The following is a 27,669-nucleotide window of genomic DNA, read 5'->3' as shown; positions in this document are numbered from 1 at the left end:
GCTGCAAGCTTATTCATAACCGCCTACTGAAATGAGCTTCAATGTTCATTACTGACCTTTGGAAATGAAGTTTGACAAAACTTAGACTTTCACTTTTACAGTTTCCAGGGCTAAACTTCTCAAGCAGGACAATTATGGACATGAAAGCCACTTGGTGTGCTCTTCCTCCTACACATTCCAGAGTGGAAGACAACCACCAGCCTGTTTTTCTCACATTTGTAAATGGTTTGTAAATTATACTTGGCATTTTTTTCACCTATATTTGACAGATGACATGGCAGACACAGTGGAGAGAAAGTTCCCAAGGTTGTAATGGAACCCTGGACGTTGCAAGTACATCGCCTGCGCTGTAACCACGAGGATAGCAAGCCGCCCCACTGTGCACATAGTCACATCCAACGACTTGAACTGGAATGTAATATCTAGCAGTTATGAATCTATTGTTTGGATATGAGACTAGAAAACCTGGTGTATTTTATTAGTTATACTGGAGCCTCACTCTGCCAGGAAGGCAATAAAACAACTGTGTCCACTCTATTGTTACATGACAAGCCTCATTTTATTGTCTTTCATGGATGAAAACAGAAACAGCGTGTACAGAATGGTAGTCACATGCAATACAAAAATATGAATTTTTACAACATAAAAAAACATGTATTGGCCCATTCTAAAAAAAAGTGTACAGCTTTTATACAGTATCTTATACCTGAAAAAAATATAAATATATATACACATCTGTAAATAGCCATAGCAGTACCTATTCAAAAAAATGTTGTGATGTATTTTACATAGAAAAAAGTTTGTACAAATATTAGAAGAACCATGTTCATTTGCTATACATAAAATAATGTATGTACATTACATACCATTGGATTTGCAACACAACATTTACCGCAGTCTCTCACAGAAAAAAAACCCAACCCTACGTATTCCAGCACAGGACGCTCACCTCAGTCGCACACACACACACACACACACACACACACACACACACACACACACACACACACACACACACACACACACACACACACACACACACACACACACACACACTTAAATACAAGCACGCCAACTGAAGCCAGCAATCACAAACAGTATACACAAGCGTGCACAAGAGGTAATGTTTTAGGAAGATATAGGACACTTTTTGCACCAGGTTCCTGATTTATACTTTTTCTTTTTTGCACGAGAATGAAAATCACTCAACTTCTTGACAGAAGTATCTTTCTAAATAACCCCTATTCTTATAAAGGTGCACTTTACAAATCAGAGGATGGACATTTAGCCAGCTTTATTCTATTCCCATGTGAATTGTGAATGATGACGGGAATATTTTGACCTGTGTCTTTTCAGTTCAGCTGTCGTTTAGCAGACAGAAGTGTCCATCAGTGCCCCGTGGCTTAAATGCATCCAACAAACAGTGGATTTAGCAGGTTACACTCCAAAAAGACAACAAACAAGTGAGCATATCACACTGTCCGAGGCTCTGAGACCCTCCTGACGACAAACAAACAAAAAAAACAAGAAAAAAACCACTGCAAATATATGACTATTCAAAACCAAACTAAACAACAACAAAAAGAGTTCATGATTAATTGTTTTCCTCCCATTGACAAAGTGCATAAAGTGTCTAGACATGGGCACGTGCCATCACACAACCTTAAAAACAGAGAAGGAGAGATAAATGAAGCGGTCCGTTTGGTGGTGGGGTCCATTTTATGTCCAGTAGTGTGTGTTTTTTGTTTTTTTTCTCATTTATTTCTTTGTGCGTGTGTGTTTCGGAAAGAAAAAGAGCCCCGTGGTCAGGACCCACCCCCCACCCGGGGAGAAACGTCACAGCATCACAGAGAAGGTGAGTGGGCCACAGCTCACCAGCCGATCTCTGCACAGACACCACGAGCCGGGTATTCGCAAAGCCTCGGAGTCCCGGAAACAACGTTGCGGAACAGAAAACCAAAAAGGAAGGCAAAGACATGTCAGACGAAAGGGAGGGAAAAGCGTGAAGGACGACAGCTGTGTCCCCCACCCCCCCCATCCCCGCCGTCACACCTCGCTTCACCGATCCTCTCTTCCCGACAACAAAAACGCGACGGTTAGACACGGAAGATCAGACTGTGGGATTAGTGGAAGCGGTGTCTGTTTCAGGCAGAGGCAACGCTTTGATCAATCCCGTAAGAGTTAAGGATACAAGAGCATGCAAGGCAGTCCCAGGCTTTTGTTTTGCATTGCTTAGGTTTCAGAGCGGCTGCTACAACCTAGGTTTAGAAAAGAGAAACAGAAGAGAGGGAAAGAGAGCAAAGGGAAAACACAAACAGACGGTTAGTGAAAGTGTAACAGCTTTACAATGAAGAAAGCATCATTTGAAAAGCAGCGAGATATCACAGTACATATAGATTAGTTGGAGGATGATCACGATATAAAAACTCGCCAGGCTGTGTGAGTTCAATCAACAAAACTGTTTAGAAGATTCATTTAACTTGGTTTTTATGACCATGCAGCCCTCTAAGTCATTGTGCTTCTTTTAAAAAGGAAAACAAGCTTGCATCTCTCCCATCATCCAGCCCAAACAAAACTGGCATTCAACTGTGTGGGATTAGATAGTGAAGCCCTTCACTACCGGTAGCTTGTAGCCTTGTGGCAAACACGACAGAAGCAAATCATAAATAAGAAGCAGAAAACAAGCAGGGAAAGCTGTAATGAAGTCGTGTCAATGGATGGCAGGAAGTGAAAAGGCTAATCTGGGATATAAAAAAAAAGAAAAAAGAAGAAAAGGAGAATGAAATCCATTCAGGTGCAGAAATGTTCAGCGTCACCACATACATCTGGTCGCATCACACACTGCGCTCAGCTTCAGAAGATAAGTCACAAAAAAGGCTCATATTTGTAGCTGGATCACAGTGAGAACAAGGGAATGAATTAACTGAGGGATCACACAGTTAACCTCTTCCATCTGCTGCTTCTCACACAATTACCGTTGTAACACACACACACACACACACACACACACACACACACACACACACACACACACACACACACACACACACACACACACACACACACTTTGATATCCTTGTGGATCTGTCTCACGGGTCTTTGCTTGCGCCGCCAGCCTCGTTTAGGAAACTGGAAATTGCCATGACAACAAACGATCCAATCAGACACGTGCGACAGCACCGTGAGGTTTCTTGTGACATTACAAAAGTCACGCCCTGCGATACGTTTTGCTGTCAAAAAAAACGAGCCGTGAGGCAGTTTACATATATAAACTAAAGTTCACATTGGATTAGAGAGCAAGCAACAGCAGAGCTGAGAAGAGCGATGCCTTGGTGCAGAGTGACCCAGCGCATTTGGGTGATGTGTGATGATGAACGGAAATTATCAAATATACTCAAAACTTATGTTATTCTCAAAATATGTCAAACAAATCCTATTTATTAATAAGATTATGTAACCCCAACCGCAACCCCTGAAGGCTGCAGTCAAGCCACTGTACCACAAGGAACCAGAAAATACACAATAAGAACTCGGCACTCTTGTATTTTGGTTTCGTGTTCACACGTCCAGTACTGCGTCCTTCCTCTTCGGATACCTACTCTGCAGACTTCCAAAAGTGTCCGGGGTGGGAGAGCCTGCGGTTGAGTTTGGGCAGCTTCTCCAGCAGGTCGGCCAGCTGGGTGAAGGTCGGTCTCTCCCTCAGGTCGTACGCCCAGCAGGCGGAGAGGATCTCCTGAGGAGACAAACCACTTTGAGTCAGCCGTCAATCAGTGAGGATCAATCCTCAAAAGTTTCACAGCATCTTCACAACGACACATCGGTGCCTCTTTATTCAACTCACAGTGACCTCCTTGCCCAGACTGATCTCCGCCAAGACCTTCTTTATGCCCTCTCCGCTCCCCACCTGCCAGATGGTGGCCTCCACATGCTGGTTGGTGATCGGCCAGTCCCGAGCTTGAAGCTCATACCAAATGGTGCTTAAGGAAGGGGGGAGAGAATCATACGTGTAATTATTCTGTCGAACGGTGAAGTCTCTTCGTCAGAAACAGGTGTGATGGAACAGTTGGTCCCCCTGAGTTAACGGAGACGAGTGTGACAAAACTCACCCGAAGGCGTACACGTCTGCCGCGGTGGAGAAAGGGAGGCGGTCCTCGTTGTTACCTGGGCTCATCCTGCGCACAATCTCTGGTGCGAGATAACAAATCCAGCCATGTGGAAGTTTTAGTTTGTTCTCACGCCTGGATAAGAAAGAAGAAAAAAACAGTACACATTTGTCAGTAACAAATCAAATGGAGTGGAAAATCTGAGTGGGAAGATGCATTAAATAGAGTGGAAAATGCATTAACTAAATCTTGTCCATCTCCAACTCCTGTAAAAGGGAGTGCGAATTTGGAGAGCGGTGTGCTCAGAATGTACTTAAAAATAAACAAGGCTGTGATGGAAAACATTCAGATTTTACAATCAGGAGGCTTCAGTCTTTGTAAAAAAGAAAAAAATACTGGCTGACAAGGGAAATGCCTGCAGGACCTCAACAATTATTACAAATCACTGGACCTCCTCAGGAAATAACAGTGTGGTGTGAACAGCACTTTGGCTGAGTGGCGTTTCTTACCTCCCCTCCTGAACAACTCCAGAGATCCCAAACAGCCCGAAGTCTGTGATTATGACTTTGTTGGTATCATGAAAGACGTTCTTAGACTTCAAGTCTTTGTGAACAATGCCTTTAGCGTGCAGATAGCCCATTCCCTGTGTCGGAAGACAAGACAGGTCAGTAGCTATGGATTGTTAAATCATACACAAAAGAGCAAAACTAAAACAATAAACAATGTCATATTTAATGGATTTGCCTTTGTTGTAATACAGATTTACTGTTTCTTATAATGAGAATATTTCATAGCACCGCTTCTAAGTGCTTGAATCGTTCGAGATCGAGAGGTTTGAATATAATGTGAAAGAAAAAATACCTTTACAATCTCCTGCGCAATTTGTCTCGTCTTATTAATATCCAACGTGTTCTTAGTGTCTCTTACAACTGAATACAGCGTCCTCCCTTTACAGAAACTGTGGGGAGAGAGAAGAAGACCATTTTAAATAAAAGACAAAGACATGTCGTTGGGTTAAAAGCGCTTCAGTGGCGTGTTTGATATGTCGGCTCTCACCTGGTGATGATGGCGAGGTGGGGCGGAGCCATGCAGGCCCCCATGAAGAGGACCACATTCTCATGCCTGGTCTGTCTGTAGTTCATCACCTCCTTCTTGAAGAGCTTCAGATGGTCCTGGTTGTTCCCGTCGATCTCGAGGAGTCGGATGGCTACCTCGCCGTGCCACCGCCCCTTGTGCACTCTGCCCCAGCGGCCCTGTGCGAACAAACAGCAACTTCAGCTGCGGTGCGCTTTTTTTTTTCCGGGAATACGACAGCATGCACCGTCAACGTCTAGGTCCTCACCTTTCCTATAAGTTCCCCGAGGTCCAGCTGCTCGAAAGGGATGTCCCATTCCTGCAGGTAGACGCTGGTCTGGCTCGCCTTGCGGGAGATGGGACCCTTCCACTGGCTCCCCCGGGAGCCGGGCAGGTCATCCAGCTCATCACACTCGCCGTCGGACCCCACGTTCATCCTCATGTCCTCCTCGTCATCCTCATCCTCCCCTTCATCGTCCTCCTCGTCGTCGTCCTCATTATCGTCCTCCACTTCGGGGTCTTCGTCTTCGTCCTCTATTTCCTCCTCCCCTTCCTGCAAGAGTGTGGTGACGGCGTCGTTGATCTATTGTGGTTACTTACTGGCATTTTTTCCCCCTATTCTTACAGATTCAGGAAATGCTACATTTCTACATTACATTACATTACATTACAGTCATTTAGCAGACGCTTTTATCCAAAGCGACTTACAATAAGTGCATTCAACATTGGTAATCAAAAGAACTACTAGTCACCAGAAGTCATAAGTACATTTCCTTTTCCAAACAAGCATTTAAGAGCATGAAGCAGAGCATAACTCAGAGCCAAAGTACAGGGCAGAAACAAGAAAAACAGTTAGTGCTATAAGTAATACGAATACAATAAGTGCAACAAGCTAGTATGAATACAATAAGTGCTAAGTGGAAGGCTCAGGGTAGCACTTCCTGAAGAGGTGGGTTTTCAGCCTGCGCCGAAAGATGGGCAGCGACTCCGCTGTCCTGACCTCAGTGGGAAGGTCATTCCACCACTGTGGGGCCAGGACAGAAAACAGCCGTGACCGGGTCGATCGGCTGCCAGGACCTCTGAGCGACGGGGCGACCAATCGCCCCGAGGCAGCAGAGCGAAGTGGTCGGGCGGGGGTGTAGGCCTTGACCATGGCCTGGAGATAGGAAGGAGCTGTTCCTTTCACTGCCCTGTAGGCTAGCACCAGAGTCTTAAACTGGATGTGAGCTCTTACAGGTAGCCAGTGTAGAGAACAGAGAAAGGAAGTTGTGTGGGAGAACGTGGGGCGATTGAACACCAGGCGAGCTGCGGCTTTCTGGACAAGCTCCAGAGGTCTGATGGCCGACGCCGGGGCTCCGGCGAGTAGAGAGTTGCAGTAGTCCAGGCGGGAGATGACAAGAGCCTGGATGAGAACCTGCGCCGTCTCGTCAGTCAGGAAGGGACGAATCCTCCTGATGTTGTAGAGCAGGAATCTGCAGGAGCGTGTAACGGATGAAATGTTTGCCGAGAATGACAGTTGGTCATCCAGGGTCACACCCAGGTTCCTCGCAGTCCGAGTTGGCGTCACCACGGTATCATCAATGGTGATGGACAGGTCCCGGTGCGGGCAACCCTTCCCCGGGAGGAACAGTAGCTCAGTTTTGTCTAGGTTGAGCTTGAGGTGGTGTGTCGTCATCCACTTCGAGATGTCAGCCAAACACGCAGCGATGCGCGTCTCCACTTGGGTGTCACCGGGGGGAAATGACAAGACCAGCTGGGTGTCATCGGCATAGCAATGGTAGGAGAAGTCATGCGAGCGAATAACAGAACCCAGAGATGTTGTGTAGAGCGAGAAGAGAAGGGGGCCCAGGACTGACCCTTGCGGAACCCCCGTAGTCAGCATGCGTGATTCCGACACGGCCCCCCTCCAGGTCACCTGGTAGGATCGACCCGTCAGGTAGGATGCAAACAGGGAGAGTGCAGAGCCTGAGACGCCCATCCCCTCGAGGGATGAGAGGAGGATTTGATGGTTCACAGTGTCAAACGCCGCAGACAAGTCCAGGAGAATCAGGACAGAGGAGAGAGAGTTAGCTCTCGCGGCGTGAAGCGACTCTGTCACCGCAAGGAGGGCCGTCTCTGTCGAGAGACCCACTTTGAACCCGGACTGGTGAGGGTCCAAAAGGCTGTTTTGGTGGAGATAGGAAGACAGTTGGTTAAAGACAGCACGTTCAAGTGTTTTGGATAGAAAGGGTAGAAGAGAAACCGGTCTGAAGTTCTTGACATCAGAGGGGTCAAGTGATGGTTTCTTCAGAAGGGGGGTGACTCTGGCGGTCTTGAAGGCTGTGGGAAAGCATCCTGAAACAAGAGATGTGTTGATGAGGTGGGTGAGGAAAGGAAGGAGTTCAGTCGCAATAGACTGAAGAAGAGGGGAAGGGATCGGGTCAAGGGAGCACGTGGTGGGGCGGTTAGACGTAACAAGGTTGAGGACCTCGTTAGGGGAGAGAGGAGCCAGAAAGGGTAAGATGGGGCGTGGAGATGGGAGGGAGAGCTGTGGGGGCAGGATTGGACAGGGAGAGAGGGGCTGAGAGAAGGAGGATCTGATATCGTTTACCTTCTTGTCAAAGAAGTTGGCAAAATCATCAGGGAGAAGGGAGGAAGTAGGAGGAGGGGGTGGGGGTTGGAGGAGTGAAGTGAAAGTTTCAAAGAGTTTTTTAGGATTGGAAGCAGAGGTTAGGATTTTAGAGCGGAAGAACGCAGCTTTAGCAGTAGATAGAGAGGAGGAAAAAGTGGAAAGAAGAGCTTGGAAGTTAAGAAGGTCCTCCGGGAGTTTGCCTTTTCTCCATTTACTCTCAGCCTCTCTTAGGCTCTGTCTATCAGTACGCCTATCAGTACGCACACATATATTAGAAAATGTCTTTATTGTATACAAGTCATCTGTATCTCCCTATTGGATGGTTGTATATTTCATCTTATGAAGGATGAGTCAATACATTCTGTAACTGTGAGCCAGCTTTGAATTATACAGGAAGACATTTTTTTTCTTTGTGTTGCTGTCGCAGACGTAAAATGGGGATATTTACATGTCAGCAAGACTCTCCTGTTTAAATGAATAACAACAGGTCCAGCACCGTCACAGCCAAACAGGTGTCTGAGAGTCTGTCTATCAACCCATTGATGGATGACAATATGAGTCTCCGACAGATTGTGATGCAAAGATACATTTCAGAACAACCTCATTGCATGGACAGCTGAACCTAAAGTCTTTTCTAGACCTAATGTTGCAACATTACCTCTTCATCTTCATCTTCATCTTCTACCAGCTCGCCGTGTATGTCATCTGCCGATTGCTCTATCTCACTGCTGTGACACAGAGAAGGGATATCAGAAGGGGTGAAATCAAAGAAAAACTAAATAATTAAACTGCTGTGTCATGAACTTTTAATACAAATGTCTTACACAGTGTCTTGGAGGACATCAGGGTGCAAATGAGCAGGACTGGAGACATCTGTAGAGGACAATAAGATGGTTAAGGAAGAAATGAGAGAGGCAAAAATAATTTTCTATGTTTCCCCCCCTTTAGGAAAGCCCCACCACATGCAGAACATGACTGCTCATGCAATTTCCCACTATCACCAGCAGATGGTGTCAACGTGCAACCCTAGTGCTGGCACACAGAGACAGCCGGATCGACTGCTACAACCCCAAAAGCAAACATGCAGATGAGGGAGAGAGCTACGTGGAATCTACAGAGTGGAGGATGGAACGATTGGGAGAACAGCAATTCAGGGTGACATTTTGGGACCGTCAACTCACCAGGGAAGATAAACTGCTGTCTATGCTGAAAGTAACAGGCAGCTTTTACGAAGAAGAAAAAAAAAAAAAGAGAGAGCGAGAGAGAGAGAAAGAGAAAGAGAGAGAGAGAGAGGGAGAAAGAGAAAGAGAAAGAGAAAGAGAAAGAGAAAGAGAAAGAGAAAGAGAAGAGAGAGAGAGAGAGAGAGAGAGAGAGAGAGAGAGAGAGAGAGAGAGGGAAAGGCCGACAAGCATGGCACGGAGAGAGACTCTCGGTTAGAGAAGCTTTGAATGAACAGATCTTGTAAACAGCACAGTTGTTCTTCAGTTTTAAGAGTCGTATATGGACAGAGAAAGGTGTTTGTGGCCTGTGCTGTTAAATGCAATTAAACTGGAAATGTGGTTTAAGGACAATAATCTGTATAAATAGGTCAAATCAAGAGCACAATGTTAGCACGCACGTTTCAGTCAGTACAGTGTATCTACATCTATACTTGTGCGTTTCTGGTCCCAGGCTTACCGGGGAAGTTGAAGCGGCTGTCCCGATGGCCTTTGGGCGAGGGGTTGGGTGGCGGGGTGGCGCTGGGGGGGTTGCTCTGCTGGAAGGGCGCGGGGGAGGAAGGCGTGGACGAGGTGGTGGAGGACGGATTGCTGCTGGAGTCCAGCTGGTTCAGCACTGGAGGATGGTCCTGGTGGGGCAGGGAGGGATGGATGCAAACGACACTAGTCAGAGCCAATAAATTAAATTTTTATATCGTAGCAGTCGATGCCGAACCAATGGGGGGGGTCTGACCAAAGTGGTCTCAATTATTCAGGGACAAAAATATAGTTCGGCACTTGTGTGGCATTCTACATTATGGATTCAGTGATTTGAATAGTTTATATAAAGGTGTCATAGTTGGTAATTGCGCAATGACCGTCGTGTAGGTCTACATAAAGTGATATGGTGTACTGTAATGCAGTACTCCTGAGCCATGCTTCACCTTTTTCGTAATGGCCTTTGGTAGTGTGCCAAACTGCGGTGATTCTGATGGACGGTCCACGGGATTGTTTATATCAGATGGAACGGACTCAGTCCTCCGAATTTTGGCAACTGGAGGAGGAATTGGAAATGTCACAACGTGCACACAGTGAGCCAATCAGCTGCAGATGAAGGGCAGAACAAAGCTTACTTGGTAGAAAGGAGATCCTGCAGGACGGGGCTTCCTTTGTGCATTTGTTGTGGCACTTTAACCTGCACAGAGAGTCGGCAGAATATCAATACACGCCGCCTTAAAACCCTCCAGGCTCCATCACGCAGGCCAAGGATTGAATCCTGCCAGAGCGCCTGTGTTTCCTCCTTCTGCGCTCTAACACGCCACTGCTCTACTGTCTCAGTCAATAACAAAAACACTTAAAGTTGAGTGACACACCCTTTAAATAGAAACTCACCGACAGTGTTTGCACTTAACCCCAAACATCATGTTCTTCTGGCACACCTGACATGTCTGGGACAGCCAGGACTTGGTGGAAAACCTATACGACGCAAGCATTTTTTGTTAATAACATCTAGCTCGTTAGCTTTGTTATGACATTAGGATAGAACATATGGTGTGGAAGAGAAAGATCTACCTGTGCGTGACTGCTAGGCCGATGTCCCTCCTCACTGCTTGCGGGGAGCCGCGATGCACTGCTACGTTATCTAGCCAGGGAGAGAGAGTGAGAGACAGGATTAGGTTATGTCGAGAAAGACTGCTATCTAATGACGTTACCCCAGTGGTTAATCATATAAAAACAAAAACGGAGCATTTAGATTTGGTCAAACTACATTTGGGTTATGATTCCCTCACATAGAAATCATTGAGGGAATGTTCAGTCACATTCAAGCCCAAACACACTTGAATGCATATGGATCTTAAAGAAAAAAGGCCAATAAGCTCCAAAATGTAACGGGTTCTTCCTTGGCTCATGCTACACCCTTTGACCAAGTTTCATAAAAATAGGGCCAGTAGTTTTTCCGTCATCCTGCTGACAAATAGACCAACAACAAAACCAAACAGAATACATTCCCTCCTTGGCCGATGTAATAATAATAAAAGGTGAGGAAAAGTGATTTTTCAAAACAAGTTAATCAAACGATGCTTCTCAGTCCAGATATTCATGTTATTTTTGGTAATTTTGAATAAATGGTGGGGTTGCAAAAAACTATTGATACACTTTAGTATCGTGATATCATGATTTGTGATACTGTATAGGTTTTTAATCAACAGTGCAAAAGTTTGCGGTAGACAGTAGTTCAGATTGCAAAAAAGTAGTGGTATGATTTTGGATGTGATAAATGCAAACAAAAGTATAATTATTTTACGTATCGCCAGATTCTTGCCAACACACAGCCCTAATCAACAGACTATTTTTGACATGTCAAACACGCATATTCACCAAATCAGCAAAATAATAATAAAAACAAAAAATGTATACACATGCATGACTCACTCTTAATGCTGCTGTGCTCCTCCAGGAGGGTGGGCGTGCCGGGCAGGGTGTAAGATGCCGTGGTGGCAGCCGGGGTGACTCCGGGGGTGCGCGCAGACATGACGGGGTAACGGGAAGGCGAGTCCTCGCATCCGTTCCCGTTAACTTGCATATTCAGTAACAACTTATTCTTCTTAACACACCTGGACAAAAGGGGAAGCAAAACTAATTGGAGTATCAGCTGGTCCGGTTTTACTGGCAAGAAAAACTAGACTGGATGCAAGAGCAGGTGCCAGGTGCGCATCAACACCAGGTTGTATCGGGCAGGTTACATAAGGGCTAGAGAGAAGCACGTTGGAGTACCTAAATAGCATTAGCCCGGGACAGACAGGGTGACATCTTTAACACCCAGAAGTCACAAAGACTGAGGCGGGGAGCAGTGCCAGCTCTGAGGTTTACACACACGCAAGCCAGTAATCATAGTTGGAAAAACAATGAATTTGTCTAATTTCATTCGGATTTCTGTTCAGTCAGCTATCAGACCTGTGACCCGTTTTCAGCTTGCCTTTGTAATACCGACAGTGCACAAAGCCAGGATAAACTCGCCGGACTGTCTGTGCGTGCATTATATGTATTGGATCTATGTCAGCCGTATTTACTTCTGCCTTTGCCATTTGTTTTTATTTATTCTTTCCACTAAAGCTTTCCATAAACAGACAGGATATTATGGATAAACATGTGGCTTGTTTGTGTATGTGCATCCAATCACAATAGAGAGAAAGAATGAGGGAGAAAGAAAGAGAGAGAGATGTGTACGTGTCTCGCCACCTCTGAGCATTAGTCCGAGGACATATTTCCTGTTTTGACATGAGTCATAATCTCTGGGAATCTGTGCGGGGATTAGCTCCACTCATGCAGCCAGAGCAAAGGAGCAACAGGCAGGATGTGAAAGGATGTGGGGGAGGCGCATGGAGGGAACGTGAGCGCGTCTGAAGAAACGCTCGGCCTCTGCGGTCCTGATGCGACACAAGACTAAGGTGAGAAGGAGACACTGGAAAGATGCTTTCAGGAAAACCGCACCAGCTCATCATTGGGCGAAAAGAAACACGCGGATGCAACAGTAACCCAATTACAGTAATGCCACCATGATAATGCTCGTTTAAGTAGGCTACACTTCGTTTTGTTTTTTACAGGTTAATTGTCGATTTGTACAGTGCTCAATGATTGGCATTGTACTGTATATCAGAATCAGCTTTATTGGCCACGAAAGCGTGCACATACAAGGAAATAGACTCCCGTATTTTGCATCCATCTCTCAATGTACTGTAATGTAATGTATGTAATAGAATAGCTAGACAACAAAGCTGGACAGATAGAAGTAGGTATAAATATATTAACAGGACATTCGTTATAGCATCAATGTATCACTATATTAGAAATATAAATAAATTGTAGCACCTCCCCCCCAGCATGTCAGACCAAACAGCTCTCTGAGCACCTACTTGTTGGTGGGCGGGTCCTCAATGCGGTTGCCCAGCTGGGACTCGTGGCTCTTGCTTCGCGTCAGGGTGATGTTTGGAAGGAGGTGCAGCACTTTGCGGGACGGAGGCGGAGGGGTGCAGGGGGGCTTCAGCTGGTGGCGCCTCTTGGAGGGCGGAGTTACGGGCGGGGTGGAAGTGTGCCCGTGGAGCCGGGCTGCACGGGCGAAGGACATCGGGAATGGGTCCGTGAGGGGGCTTTCGCTGTGGCCGTACAACGCCAGCGCCTCGGGCGTGGGCACCGCCGACACCGAGCCCGAGCGGGGATGAGGGAAGGTGGCGCAAGGGGTGGATGGGGTGGAGTGGATGGCGGAAGGACGGGCGAGAGGCGACGGGCTGTGAGAGCGGAGTGGAGTCCCAAAGCCGGTCAGCTGGTCTGACGTCAGCAGAGAGCCACTGTCCCTCCTCGTGAGCTCGGACAGCCAGGGACTGCCATCTTCCTTCAGTTCCCCTCCTGGACCAGCACAGAAAAAACACCATCAGTAGGAAAAACAAAACAAAACAAAACAAAACAAAACAAGAAGAATAGAACTTCACGGAGACTCCCGTGGAGTGAACACAAACCTGATTCAGAGGCACTCTTCAGACAGGAGAGGGCAGCACTGAGCCGGGCACATTCTTCTGAACTAGACCCTAGTCTCCGCATGGTATCCCTCACCTGAGCGCTTGACATCTGCAGTAAGGCATCCAGAGTCAACTTTGCTTCCACCGCCTGCAGAGGAGCAATTACAGAGGAAAAGGAAAGGAAACAAGATGCATGTTAGCCCTCTCCTGGATCCAAAACTTCACACCACGAGTGTGGACATTATAAAACGGATGCCATTTGTGTCACAGGAGGATTGAGCTGTTCGTAGAGCATCACTGAAAGACTTGTACACGGCAGCCTTAGCGGGCTGAAAGTCAGCTTTAAAAAAGGGCAGCATGTCGCAGTATTAAATAGGTCATACAACCCCTGACTTGCTCCATTCCTGGAAATCGGTGGTAATCCTGTATGTTTGGGGCATTTATCATGCAGCTTCTTCCACTTATCGGGCAGATTATTCAGTACTACAGACGTGGTTTTATGTCTGTATCAGTAGATAGAAGTAGACAATTTTAGAGGCCACAATCTGAAGTGATCAAAGCCACGTAATACTTTTTTTAAAATTCTTACTGTTAGATAGTCAGTGTATCGTGACTAACACGTCTGTGCAATGGGGTGCAGCTAAGCACAGCCTTAGACGAAGTGATCACTGTACAGAGGTGAAGGAAACTTTGACAGCAGCTAACAGGAAGACAACAGACATCGCTCAATGCAACATTGTGCAAGTAGAGGATTACATTAGCGAGGCATGATCGGAGTGGGAGGCACACTGAGCAGCACTCTGAAACAATCCCCCCCCACCCCAACCACCCTTCATCGTTTGTCATGCAAACACCTGCTTGTAACCGACAGCTTGTCAAACCAGACATTATAATGGGAATCAACTATTTTATCACACAATGACAGCAAAATGCAGCACTCCAGAGGGGATTGGATGATTTTTTTTTTCTTCTCAAAATCAACAATGAGATCACATTTATAAAACAGGCCATGGTCCTTAACAGCTACAGATACATTAGCAGCAAATTCATGGTGGAAATTTACATTTATAACAAGTTAAAAAAAAAAAACACTGAACAGTGTGATTGTGTATCTGTACTTATAAATTAGGTAATTTTTTAGTAGCATATTTGGATCATGACTTTTTTGCATGCTGCAGTAGTAAAAATGAACTTAACTGTAAAGTGCACCTTCGATCTTACATTGCTTGAGGATCATTTAGTTAAATAGTGGCTTGAACAGGACCTTTCTAATATGCCATACGTGTGACAACAATTACTAAGCTAGCACCATTTCCTCTCATTTCCAATGGTTATATTATAAAACACAACCAGAACAGATAATAACAGGTGAGGACCAGGTTAAAGCCTGAGGTATTTACCGCTTATTTAGTGTTCGGTTATCGAGATGGTTGGCAAAAATTACAGCTCAAACTGTTCGCGGATCACGGAAGGAAACCATAGAAAGGGAGTTAAGGATGTTTTTCTGACATGGGGAAGGACGCAACCGCCTTATCAGGCAGGTTAAACCCGTGCTCTGAGAGGGCAAACACTGATCAGAAAACTAGGGCAACCTCCCACACTCGTGTGTACACTGTAAGCAAAAGGAAGCACACACACATGCAGAACGCACAAACACACACACACACACACACGCGCGCGCGCGTGTGGGTGGGTGAGTGAGTGAGTGAGTGAGTGAGTGAGTGACGTGATATTCAGAAGTGGCTGTGGAACCCGCCGCTCCCCTCCCACCTGCTCACTCATAATAACAACAATTTTAGCACCATGAACACAGCACAGCTTGCACACATGATTGCTGTACTGGGGCTACTTTTTTGCCATGTATGTGCACACAGCAAATAACACCACACGTTTATTGAGTCTACACTTTAAGTCGAGTGGTTTTGGACCCATTTCAGCAGGCTTAGAATATACTACTCATGTGCGCTGACAATGAAGAGCAGAGGTTGGACGCCAAGTTTAAACAATATATAATCATTGTAATGTTTATGGACCAGCCATTACATAATCCAGCCCTCATAGCATGTACGCTCGGTAGAAATCTCACATCTAATAATGCTCGATCTAAATGGGTCATCAACATGCCATGATGCCAATACATCTTTTGGGAAATCCCAGTTGGTATCACTCACACACACACACACACACACACACACACACACACACACACACACACACACACACACACACACACACACACACACACACACACACACACACACACACACACAAGGTGATGGGGTTTAAAACTGCAAAGCAAATGAGCAATGAGGTTTACGACTAAAACCGTCACACAAACAATCAGATGCGGAACAAGGCAGTGAAAGAAAACAAAAAGTGTGCACAAGCCGGGGCCATATTAAAGAATAACAAGTGCAAGAGGGATTTCAGATAAGCAGGTTACAGTTAAGTCACTAAACGAAGACAAACAAGACAATGCAAACATTAAAGTAGATGAGAGGGATCCAAAGAGTTCACAGCGGCGCAGGAAGGGGAGCGGAGGGGAAGGGGAGGAAATGACAACAAAATCAAACAAATTCTCGAGGTGGAATGAGAATCGAGCTAAACTTGCGAAATGGGGAAATGCATGCGTTTGATGCATTGTTGTCAGGCATGCATGAGTTGTTGGGCGTTATAGACGTGAGCATATTTAGTGGAACGCAAATAGAACTTAAATAGTAGATCTCAAACCAGCTGTTCACTCATAAGTCAGAACAAGATGTTCTGGGAGTAGTTTTTGTATGATCCAATGCAGCAAATAGTGAGGAATCTTTATTATGTTTACCATTATAATCTATTGATTATAATTCTGGAGGAAATATTTATGTGTCCTGCTCAGGGACTAACACATGTTCAACATATTACTGAACTCAGGCTCTTAATCTGAAAAGTCAACTCTTACAAGGCCACCAAAGGGCAACACTGCCACTGCAACATACTTCAATGCTGCTCTTTGGTGTCATTCATCACAAAAAAAGCTTGTATTTTGACTCCAAACTGAGCGGTCACTTTGACAATAGATTGGCTGATCTGCTTAAAATGACTGTGCAGCTGTGCTTCTCTCATCTGTAGAAAGAGATCATCATCCTAAATTAAAAGAAAAGATTAATTTTATTAGACCGAGCCAAACGTTTGGAATCTGCAGCCAGGGTTTAAGAATCAAACGCACCTTAAATAATGTCAATGCACATACTAATTTCAACAAATATTCCACTCTACTAAAGTCAAAATGAATCTGGTAAAGACCTTTCTTAAAAGATATGCGAGCCATTGACTTCATGGAGAAATTCCTCACACACTTGACTAAAAAGGCACTCTGTCTCACTAACATGACATAGATATTAATGGCAGTAGGGTTGGGAACTAGATGATAGGGATAGGGAGCAGTCCCTGTCCTCACCATAGTATTAAAAAGTGACCATATATATATATATATATATATATATATATGTGTATGTATTATTCAGTTGAAGTTCAGATTTGTTGTCACTGTTTGCAGCTTAAATATGATGGTCATACAAATGACAGAGCTCCTCTTTTAGAAAGACATTTTGATGGTCACTGGTCAAGTATTCCTCATACACATGTGAGCGGGGACTGAGTACACAAACTGCAATCCACATAAATGTGACACGAACACAGTCACCCAGGCCAGAGAGAGCGAGAGCGAGAAAGACTGATATTCACACAGAAACAACGTGATACCTCAATGAGCTCCGGTCGCAGGTTGATGGTGCGGAGCCAGTCTCGTAGGCGCGGGTAGCTGTCCAGGGCCTCGGGCCTCTCTGTCTCTGGCACTTTCTGCTTGCACTGCAGCTGTTTACAGATGTATTTCATCAGCTTCACCTGCAGAGAGCAACAGAGAACACAGCGCAGATGGGAGGGGCAGGTTAGAGGGGAGACTCACAGAGTGCTAGGAGCTATGGAGCTAAGGAGCAGGCCTTTGCTGTCACACCTCTGTGTTGGCAGTGGGGGGTTTTGTTTTTTGTTGTGCGTGTGTGTGAGATGACACAGAAATTATGCAGTATGTGTGCTTTGTTTTTACTGTAATACCACATGTCATAAGTCACTGTTTGGAGCAGTACCACAGATGCTACAGACTACTGTTGATGCTACAGAAGTGACATTTCATGGGGCCAAATCCATCTTAAATGGATCACCTCAGCTGACACAACCCACTATATACTTTCCATCAACAGACGCCTCTTAAAAAGAATAAAAAGGTTGACCTAATGCATTAATCACGCCATACTCACACTGGGGTTTTCTTTCTTTCTCCAATCTGAACTCAGTGTACCTGCAGCAACGATTTCAGTGTTTGTTGAACCGGATTTTCCAGTGCCCCCAGTGCACAAGACAGTTAATTAGATATAAACAGCTATTATCATGCAGAGGAACAACGAGCCGGTCATCTAATGAGAGCATCCGCGGTGCTGGCACAGCACACAAGGAATCAGCTCAGTGACATAACGGCGAAAGAAAGTGCCATATGATCAATTCTTACAGTTAATTTCAGGCACTGTACTCTCGTTTTCCATCACCTGCTCTTAAAAAAAACCTAAAACGCCCCCCCCCCCCTCTTGAGGCTTGCATTAATGACTAAAGCCCTGGCGAACACCTTTACTGACGCACCACTTTTAACATTACCGGAACACCCCAAACCCAGCTGTGCTCCAAAAAGAGCCAGCACCGTCACCTTCACGAAAGCAAACTCGTATTCAGCTGACACACGAAGCCGCGAGGCGACACGCCGACGCTTTCCTATAGCCAATGTCAAGTGCAGCAGTCCCTGTGAGTAAGTATCACCGTGGCCCCGTGGTGTTGGCTTGCAGCAGCCCCGCGTTGTGCAGCTCGGCGGCGGCCGTATAGTGTGTCTCCTTATCGCGCGGCCTTATCTATCTGTGAGAGTCCATTACAGCCGCGCAACACCAGCTAGCTTCTCGACCCCCTCGAGTGGAGTGAGCAACAACGAGGAGCGCGAGCGTCTTTTTCTCTGCTCATTCAACTTTTCTCTGTGACACATCCACACACAGACAGAAACTCTCATACAGCCACGCCGCTGCCAGAAAAGTGTGGCCTTGGGACGTGAAAAGGCTGCTGCGTGGCAGCTAACAAAAGCATAACTCCACTGAGGGCCACGGAGATGAAAGAGGATGAAAGGAAGTGAAGTGTTCTCCGTGTCGACTCTGACTGCGGCTTTTCAGCTCCGCAATTACTCAGCTATTATCAGTTGCACTCGAGAGCATTATAAAATAATAAATCGGCATGCATTATTGAACGTCAGCTGATAAAAAAAATAGACGTTTTCAAAACTTACAAGCAAGGACGTGCAGAAGTAAATAAATGCAAAAAAATAAATAATCTCCCCTCACATGTGAAAGCCTTCATAAACTCTTTTAAAAAGCATAAAAATACTGTAATGTGGTTAAATGTGATGCCCTGCTGTTTACAAAATAACTTCAGAGTTTGAACCTCCTTTTAGTTGCATGCATTTGACCTAAGAGTCCAACCAGTAAGAGCTTGCTCCCACCTTCTACATTAACCTGATTTTGCCATTGTATACCATACATATTTAGAATTTGCACCTTATGTTATCTTAGATAATATCTTTATATTTTCACTCTTCCCACTTTGAATTGCAACAGCTGCACTGCAATTTCCCTTTGGGATGATCAAAGTTGTATCTTCCTACATTCTCATTTATACACATCTGTGGCTGGAAAGACATAAATCCATGAGCACACATGGAAACATACCATCTGTGACACATTTTCTATCCAATCCACAACAAGCGGACATTCTGAATTACAGAGCCTCAGACATTTATTCCCTGTGCTCTCTGAATGCAGTGCTCATGGAGATGTGGACTACTGGCATGGCCGGCAGTGAGAGAGGCCCGTGTGCTCGATGTGGCTAATGAGCTAGCTTCCTGCTTTGCCCCCACTACACATTGGTGCAGCCCTGTGACGTCAGGTTACCTAGCAACCCCTCTTCTGAGTCGTCAGCAACATTTCAGTGGGATTTTCCCACACATGCGAAAACACAGAGATCAGACACAATACATGTCCACATACGAGTGTCACCATGCGTGTCCACAGGACAATAACTGTAGCAGCAGCAAAAAAACACCACAGACGTGTTTAATCTCCGGTCCCACATGGAGCATTCACTTTACCCATTACCACCCTGAATAAATAAGGTGGATAGAGTTTTACACACACACACACACACACACACACACACACACACACACACACGCGTCTCGACAGATAACGACAGACCCCCTCTCATATATTTTTGGTGCAGAGTGGAGAACGCAGCGTTTGACTCGTGGCCTGGAGGTGGGAGGAAGGGGATGGCGTCAGAGCCCACCTGTCAGCAGCCGAGCTAAACAACACCATGGCAACGGCCTAATGCGGTGAGGAGATGAGTGACAGTCAGTGTGGTCCGCCACCCACAGAGGGGAGAGAGGAGTCCCGGCAGCGGCCTGTCTTGACACAGCAGGCTTGAAGGAGCAGATCCCACGGCTCCCGATTGTTCGCTCAAGGCTCCTGCTGACACGGACACTTTTTTGTCGCACCTGCCAGGGAGAGCATCTTGAGAAGTGAGCCACAGCGCTCTAGCCCAGGAATTGATATTTGCACAGGAAGGTCACTTCCTTGCTCTCAGACCGGAAAACGCTCACGTTTCTTGTTGTCGGAACAGGCTCAGTGAGGCATTTCTACGCCTGGTGTCATATTGGCTATTGATCATTAAAAGCTACTTTTAACGTTTAAAAGGCAAGTTTTTTTACTGGACAGTGCAAGTAGCGGATCCGTGGCAAGCGCACCGATGTTTTATGGCTGACGCACAATTTTATCCTCACAAAAAAGATGAAAATGTCAAAAAGACAAAAGCACAATGAAGGCAGGCAGATAGTTATGCAGAGGGCAGGTCACATGGACTTCTGGGGGGGGGGGGCGTACATGGTTGACAGACCCTGACAATGGCTTGCTGCCCCTCCTCCATCATTGTTACCACCAGTGCAAGTTGACCCCTACAGTGGGTCCCCCAAAGTACCCATTTGTAATGGAACTGCAGATAAACATGTTTTGTGAAAACTGAAAATAAATGATAAATAAAAAGGTGTTTTTTCCCCAAAAAGGACACAATTCAAGCAGGCAGACATAGTGCACAAATCTAACCATTTACAACCAACTGCCGTGCTAACTTCCTCATGATTCGGGGGCAAGCAAATTGCCGCTTTTCCACAAAAGAAGTGCTGCGGACCTCAAAATGACAGGATGTAATGCAACTCATCCTGAGTCGGTTTAAGAATAGACGAAGGCCAGCCTACACTCTTCAACCATGCTGATTTCCACATCATGCAGTCATTTGTATTGACTGCACCACAAAAAAAAAGGAAACAGATACAGGGGTCGCCGTTGCCACAGTCGCTAGAGTTGTGTTTCCTCTGTACCCTCATGTGAGCGACATTCTCCATTGTCTTCTCCTAGGCCTCCGACAGACACACACATGCACACACACACATGCACACACAGAGCGGTTGTCATGTCACAAGAAGCAGCCCAGCGGATTGGCTTTGATTCTCCCCTCCCCTTTCCTCCCTGCTCTCCCCTCTTACACAGGCTCTTTGCGCGTCATTTGATTTTCTTATTTAACAACCAACCCTGAAAATGCGTAGGAAGAAAGATGTCTAAATATAGATGCAGCCACAACAGCTCGCACCACGAGCGCACAGCAAACTCTCCAACACAGAGAGGAGACAAAACAGAGTGACGCTTTTTTGCTGTTTGCTGATCATTACTGAGAGCTGTGTGATTACAAGAGATAAAGACCCTGGATTGCTTTTATGTTTAGACTGACAGCCAGGAATAAATATCTTGCACGCTTGTTTTAACTTTATGGGGAAAAAAAACATTCTACTGTCTTTCAGGATGTCTTGAGCTCGGCGTCTGGATCATGTAGACTGATTTGGTTTGAAAGCAAATAAGCTGCCGGGGCAGTGCGAATGGGTATGATGAGGCAAAAGTCAGGACTACATGAAGAGCTACAGTAAAAGTAACGCAGGGGCAGCACGAGAGGCTGAGTGGGATTAACATGTGAAAAGTGAAGTACCAGTTAGCACTCCATTTGAGAGGCCGGCATCATTATCCTCTCACTGGCAAGGCAGGAAAAAAAAAAAAAAACACACACACAGTTCAAGTGGAATAATAAAGCTCTCTCAATGAGAGTATAAAGTGAGTTCAAGCCTCTCTCGATGGCCCTCCAGTGCAATATGGGAGCGGCACCCGGTCGTGCCTCGCGTAGCGACAACTGCATTGACCTCGCGGTGCTTAAAGCGTTAGCAGGAAGGACATCGATCAAGTTCGGCCGCTACAGGACGGTTCACATGTGGTCACCTGGACACCGATGGAGGGGGGAGTTGCGAGCCAGCGCGCACGCTAGAATTCGGAAACGGGGGCAAAAGGCCCGTTGGACGCCTCTCACAGCGATGGGTCGGACGCAATGGGTCGGACGCAACAGAAGTGAGTTTTTTTTTTCTTGTGCATGTTAGAAATACAGTGCCGGACGGGTCGGCCGGGATTTGGAACCATGCTGGTGTCAGGGTGCATAAAGTCGTACTAAATCTACGATTAACTCCGGAATCTGCTGATGCGTTTGATGCGTGTGGCAAATGAAATCTCAAGGAGGGCCGAAGCAAGAAGTGAAAGTGCACAACTATCAAGACGTGGTTTCATAAGGGTCTGCCAGTAAAGACATAGGAAGTAAGACTGCTGATCAAGACAGCGCCCCATGCCACGCAAGCTCCACTTTACAAAAGCTTGCTGAAAGACGTCCAAAAACGTTTACTGTTCTGCACTGAGAAACTCTCTCGCATCCCCTCACACGGCATCTTCTGCCGCCGCTTTCTTTAAAATCCAAATTCTTTGTTTAAACAGTTGTGACTTCTCCCCTTGTTTATATGACTGGAAAGCAGTTTCCAAGAATGTACTGGTTTGATGATTAAGTTTTTCTGAATCAATGAAGAGCATTCATGCGCTCACCCTGTGTATCTATGGCGGACAAGAGGAAGAAAATAAGAAAATGAGCATGAACAGTGTGACAGTAAAACATTGTTGGAATTCTAAAATGAATTCAAACTTGTTAAAAAGGGAAGAAAATTTTACAAAATGCTCTTTTAGCTACAACAACGAGGAGAATGACATAACAAACCGATATTATTTACACATCGCAACTGGAACCGAAAAAATCACAATTTAGACTTTGGAAAAGTCCAAACAGCTTTAAGCACAAGTGGCGTGCTTTGTAATAGCAGAAACAGTTTGACCATTGAGACATGAACAGTTATAATCCCTGAAAATAAGATGAAATAACAAAACATACCACTGAAACCTACGTTTAGCATCTTCCATAGCGGTTTCCAATGCGGCAGCTAAAAGCCTGTGAGCAGTCTGAGGTTCTCATCATCTCCAAAGCAGGAAGTGGTCGATTTCAATCCTCAAATCCGCTAAGGATACTGGACCTCAGCAGAGCTAACTTTAGGTAACCAGACCCCCTATTTGCATTTCTGTCTTTTCAGGGGTACCCCCCCCCCCCCTCACACAAAGGCCTCTAACTACAGGAAAAGACATCTCAGAGCAGTTCTCAAAGGCCTTCAAGAAACATGCCCAGCCTGTCCATTGTCATGTAGAACAATGCCGGTGCAAAGCGCACGTGAAAAGCTACGGCGCACCTCAAGAAGTACTCTGCCAGATCACGTCCTGTTCCACGCAGTGACGAAGCGCGCATCACAACGGATGAAGAAGAGCTGAAGCTTGGACAGGCAGCAAGCTTCACTTTACTTTGTGCAAACTTTTCAGGCAGACTACGACTTTCACACTTATTGTGCAAAAGCAGCGGGGGAGCTAAAACGGACAACTGCTCCGGTCTGTTCTCCACTTCAGTTAATACTTTGAATGTTCTTCTCCATTTAATACAGCGTTTCTTTACTCGAAGCCTGTGAAAATGTGTTCCCCACACAGTGTGTTAACTTGCGCCTCCCGGGCCAACTAAGGGGCTGCCGAATTATCTTGCAGGATATGGATTTAAAAAATATGAATAAGCTGCACCTAAAAACACTGACTCAAGTAGATCTTTTGTGGTGTGTCCTGGCCTGCTGAGGCGGATAGATGCCAGAGCAACAGCAAGATACATTGTGGCTCTGCGACTAAATAGTGTGGCTTCTCTCGACCATTCTGAAGGTCACCGGGAAAACCAGTTCAGCCGGACCGCCACGTCTCTGTGAGGCTGAAACCAAACACTCGGAGCTTTCTGGTACATTAGCTTTTCGGGGCGACGGCGCAATTGTTCACGGGGTGTTCAGTTATACAGAAATAAAACAGACATGGATAATTGATAGCCTCCAGCCAATCAGGAGAGAATATTCCTTTTATTCAAGGTATAACGCTTAAATAAACCATGAGCCAGAAAACCCATTTACCATCTATCGTGTCTCCAGGATGTCAGTGTGTCTGGAGCCTACACACCCAAAGACACATTAGACTACCCTCTACAAGTTGTAGGCATTAACCTTGTACTATTCCACCATTTCTCACAACTCAACGTCTCATCTAAATGTACTGTATCAGTCTTTTTTAGCCCCCCTTCCGCACAAACCCCCTCTTGCCATCGCTCCCCCCCCTCTGCGGGAAGCCGGGGCCTGTTGTCCCCTCATGGCATTGTTACTAACAACACGAAGCTGCACTTTCCATGACATGATTCCTTCAGTCATCTTGCAGCTGAGACTATTTATGACAACAATATGTGACTGTAAACAATCCCATGGGTGGAAAACATGCAGGCCCGAGCCACAAATAGGGCTCCATCGACATCACTGCACACATTCACAAAGATAAACACACTTTACATAAAAAGGCCCTGGTTATTAAGATGTAACTACTTACAGATTTGCAATTTTAAGAGAGCTTTTTTTAAATTTAGTGTTAAATGTTAAATACCCAAGGTGATGGTTGAAAGGCTATAGAGACAGAAATCGCATGCGACCAGGCATGACTTCCTCTATCACGTCGCCTGCAACAGTGCCGAGGCCCCCTACAAAGCCCCGGTCTCTCGCGCAAAGCAATGTCAAGTCATGCCAACGCGACCAGAACTGAATCTGCATCCAGATGCAGAGGGGGCATCAAACCCTGCCCGCTCACGCGGCTGGCACGCGGATAAACAATGCGGAAAACGTCGTACATTTTTTTTTTGGGTTGCTTTGTGTTCGTCTCGCGTGCGTCTTTAGTGCGCGCACACACACGCGCGAGAGCGATCCCGTGCAGAGGGATACGGAACACGATAACATACATTAGCGGTGTATCAGATTATAGAATGTGTGCCATTAGGCCAGGCGGGATTTGGCCGCGCGGCGCTGTGAACTGCGCGAAGGGCTCCTGACAAACGCTTCCACCTAGAGGAGAGGGGTCGCACAAATAACCGGATCAGTCCTATCTCCGATCATTTAGGGGATATTCTGCAGGCATAATGAAGGCAAACAATGGATGTCTTTTTTTGAGTCACCTGCACCCTGAACGCATCGACCTAGTAGTAGTAGGTCTACGTCGTAAAGCGACACAATGTGCCCAGCTCACTGACGCTCGGTGATAGGGCGCCTCGCTCGCAGCCTAATATTCCGCCTGTATGAGGCGGACATGGTGCGTTGGGGCTTTATGACTCCGCAATTTGACTCGACTGCTCCGCTATCTCAGGACAAGGGGGGGGGGGGGGGCTTCGACAACATATCTGGAAAGCTCGTTACCTCCAAAGTGCGTATTTCTTGCTGCGTGAGGTCGTTGGACGCGGCGCATTTGGTCCGCAGCCCCTGTAAACTGGGGATGGAGATCTCAATCATATTCTGGATGAGTTCGCATTGATGTAGTGCGGCCATCGCTGCGCCACCGCCGCCACTGTCCCTCTCCGGCTGCTCATCACTCTCGACCATCTTCCCACCTTTAGCAGACACACTATCCATTTCTCAGCATTGGGCACGGCTGGAAGGGCTGGAGTCAAACTGTTAAGCTAAAATAATAAAAAAATAAAAAACACATGCAGCAGTCCAGCGACGCAGCGACCTATTGTGGAAGTTAGCTGACAGCAAATGTCCCCTCAGCTCCCCAGTCAGGACAAAAAAAAACACTAAAAAGTCAGGATGCAAGAGGAAATATTTTGGTTTTGGTCAAAACAAGATACTCGACGGTGAAACAGTGGATGAAGCGGTCCGAAGTCCAGGAGTGCTCGACTTGTATTTTTCGGTCCGTACAGGCTACCGACGACAGGCTACTCTCTTGCACCGACAGCTCTGTGGCAGAGGCTTTCACCGTCTGTCAGCTGTTGGGAACATCATGGGGCGCGGTGCAGTCTGGGAAATGAAGTCCGCCCAGGCTTACAAAAAAAACTCCACTCCGCGCTACACTGCTTCGACCCCCGCCCCCTCCACCCCCACCCGCACCCTCTCGTGGATCGTGCTCACTCGCATGCAAATGAGGGAAAGCGAACACTGTTGCGTACGGCTCACTTTAATTATTCTTTGAAGGGAAGTTGATTCGTATTATTACACAGGGAAGTGTTTAGTACCCGTATCTACAAAGCTAGCAGGAAAAGCACAGGTGTAATTAATAACATTAATTATGACTGCTCCGGTGAATTCCTTGATATTACACTTTGTCATTGAATTATTATTATTATGAATTATTTTGGCTTGTTGCAACAGGAAGGGCACAGGCGCAAAATGATTAAAAACAAATCAACGGTTAATTCCATTTAGCTTCTTCAGTTTTAAGGTCCTGGAGTCTAAATCTACGATTAACTCCGGAATCTCTCTCTCTCTCTCTCTCTCTCCCCCTCCCTCCCTCCCTCTCGGTACAGAACAATTAAACAGGAGTGTGGGGAGACAGTGTTGGCAATGCAAGAGTAGCTTTGGGCCCCAAGAATAATGACCACCTTTCACCTCGCTCACAGCGCCATCGACCACCGCTATGTTCTCTGCTTCGAGCAATAGAAATGCACCATGAGGCCACAGGAACAAGATTTTAGCACATTACGATTAACATGCCGCATGCAGGTTTGTTGTGTTTTGTTGAGGGTTCAGTCTGTGATCTGTGTGCAGCCCCCTTTTCCCATCACTGCCAATTCAAGTCCACATAGTTGACATTCCACTTGCATGTAGTTGAGTGTACACGGTCTGCATTCAAAATGCAGACTGTGCACTTTCCACAATGCTGTGATGTTCGGCGTAGAAAGGGTGCAGTGTGTCTCTCGGCCTTTTAATAGTACACATTTTCAGTTTGTTGTTGAGTGCATACACTCTCGCTCCACGGAAGTTACTACAAATGAGTCGGTCAAATTGAAACCGATCGCTTCATCCTCCCACTCATGCTCTTATTATTTCCCCTTCCGAAAGCAAATGCAACCGGAGCGAGAGCACGCAGGTGAAAATTAAGAAACAACGTCAGCGACGGAACTTGCTGCAACTTCAAGAGCATAGGTACCCAGTTGGCCCTCGTGTGAGCACAGTGCACATCACACGCATGGTGGGTGGTAGGTGTGCGCACAACCATGAAGCAACGGTGCACATGGCTCATTGCTGCAATGAGGGTGTGATGTTCCTTCCTTTAATATACCCTGATTATACAATGGAACGTGAGTCACTTCTCATGGAGCCCTGTGTTCCTCCTCTCCATCTGTCTAGCTGTCTTTCTCTCTCGTCCTCTTATTGCACCCACTGGCCAGACATTCACTGGTCCATATAGCAGGCCTCGCACTGTAACATGTGGAGATCAGGGTGAAAACAAAACCTAGGAAGTAGAAAACTCTTTTTAGCATACCACAGGGTTGACCTCCAATCAGCTGAAACTATACGTAAAACCCTCCGAAAGACCACAGAAATAAATTTGGCACTGATTCAACATGAAATTGCAGCGATGGAGTGAAATGGACACAAAGCCAATTTCCAATAAACCACTGAACTATTTGTCGCTGTTGGTCCAGTGCTTTATAAATTCAGTCTTGTGGTATTAGCAGCACAGATTTAATGGGGACATGCCAGTAGGACACCCTGCCAATTCCAGCTCTTCTTTGCCTTCAAAATGAAG

At 46.2% G+C, this 27,669-nt stretch overlaps 1 protein-coding gene across 3 annotated transcripts; it reads right to left on the bottom strand.

Moving 5' to 3' along the window:
* Window positions 1–543: 543 nt before the first annotated feature.
* Window positions 544–25,882, bottom strand: ksr1a (kinase suppressor of ras 1a). Of its 3 annotated transcripts, none has more exons than XM_068729456.1 (21): window positions 25,338–25,882; window positions 17,243–17,383; window positions 13,499–13,646; window positions 12,899–13,388; window positions 11,418–11,599; window positions 10,557–10,626; window positions 10,377–10,460; window positions 10,118–10,179; window positions 9,929–10,038; window positions 9,466–9,634; window positions 8,970–9,011; window positions 8,613–8,661; window positions 8,447–8,516; window positions 5,446–5,730; window positions 5,160–5,356; window positions 4,965–5,061; window positions 4,613–4,746; window positions 4,107–4,238; window positions 3,842–3,977; window positions 3,600–3,733; window positions 544–2,258 (listed from the first exon to the last, which is right to left on the bottom strand). In XM_068729456.1, exons 1-21 carry the CDS (start codon window positions 25,548–25,550, stop codon window positions 2,252–2,254), a joined length of 2,952 nt encoding a protein of 983 aa, XP_068585557.1. In that variant the 5' UTR covers window positions 25,551–25,882; the 3' UTR covers window positions 544–2,251. The 3 variants fall into 3 exon arrangements, with proteins under 3 accessions (XP_068585557.1, XP_068585559.1, XP_068585558.1); XM_068729458.1 differs by lacking the exon at window positions 25,338–25,882 and adding an exon at window positions 17,794–17,817; XM_068729457.1 differs by lacking the exon at window positions 8,970–9,011.
* Window positions 25,883–27,669: the final 1,787 nt, after the last annotated feature.

The sequence above is a fragment of the Cebidichthys violaceus genome, unplaced genomic scaffold, assembly GCF_023349555.1.
Source record: "Cebidichthys violaceus isolate CVI_PGR_0920_01 unplaced genomic scaffold, fCebVio1.0.p SCAF_46, whole genome shotgun sequence".
In the NCBI taxonomy this organism is placed as follows: domain Eukaryota; kingdom Metazoa; phylum Chordata; class Actinopteri; order Perciformes; family Stichaeidae; genus Cebidichthys; species Cebidichthys violaceus.
This window is presented reverse-complemented; position numbering and strand designations above follow the sequence as displayed.

Bases quoted from the DNA above. Each gene is read 5' to 3' on its own strand.
- ksr1a (XM_068729456.1), bottom strand. From the start codon at position 25,550: ATGGATAGTGTGTCTGCTAAAGGTGGGAAGATGGTCGAGAGTGATGAG. The intron at 11,600-12,898 runs GTAGGTGCTCAG...CCTTTTGTCCAG, and splicing joins GAGGACCCGCCCACCAACAA to GTGTGTTAAGAAGAATAAGT. The intron at 10,627-11,417 runs GTGAGTCATGCA...CTCCCTGGCTAG, and splicing joins GGAGCACAGCAGCATTAAGA to ATAACGTAGCAGTGCATCGC.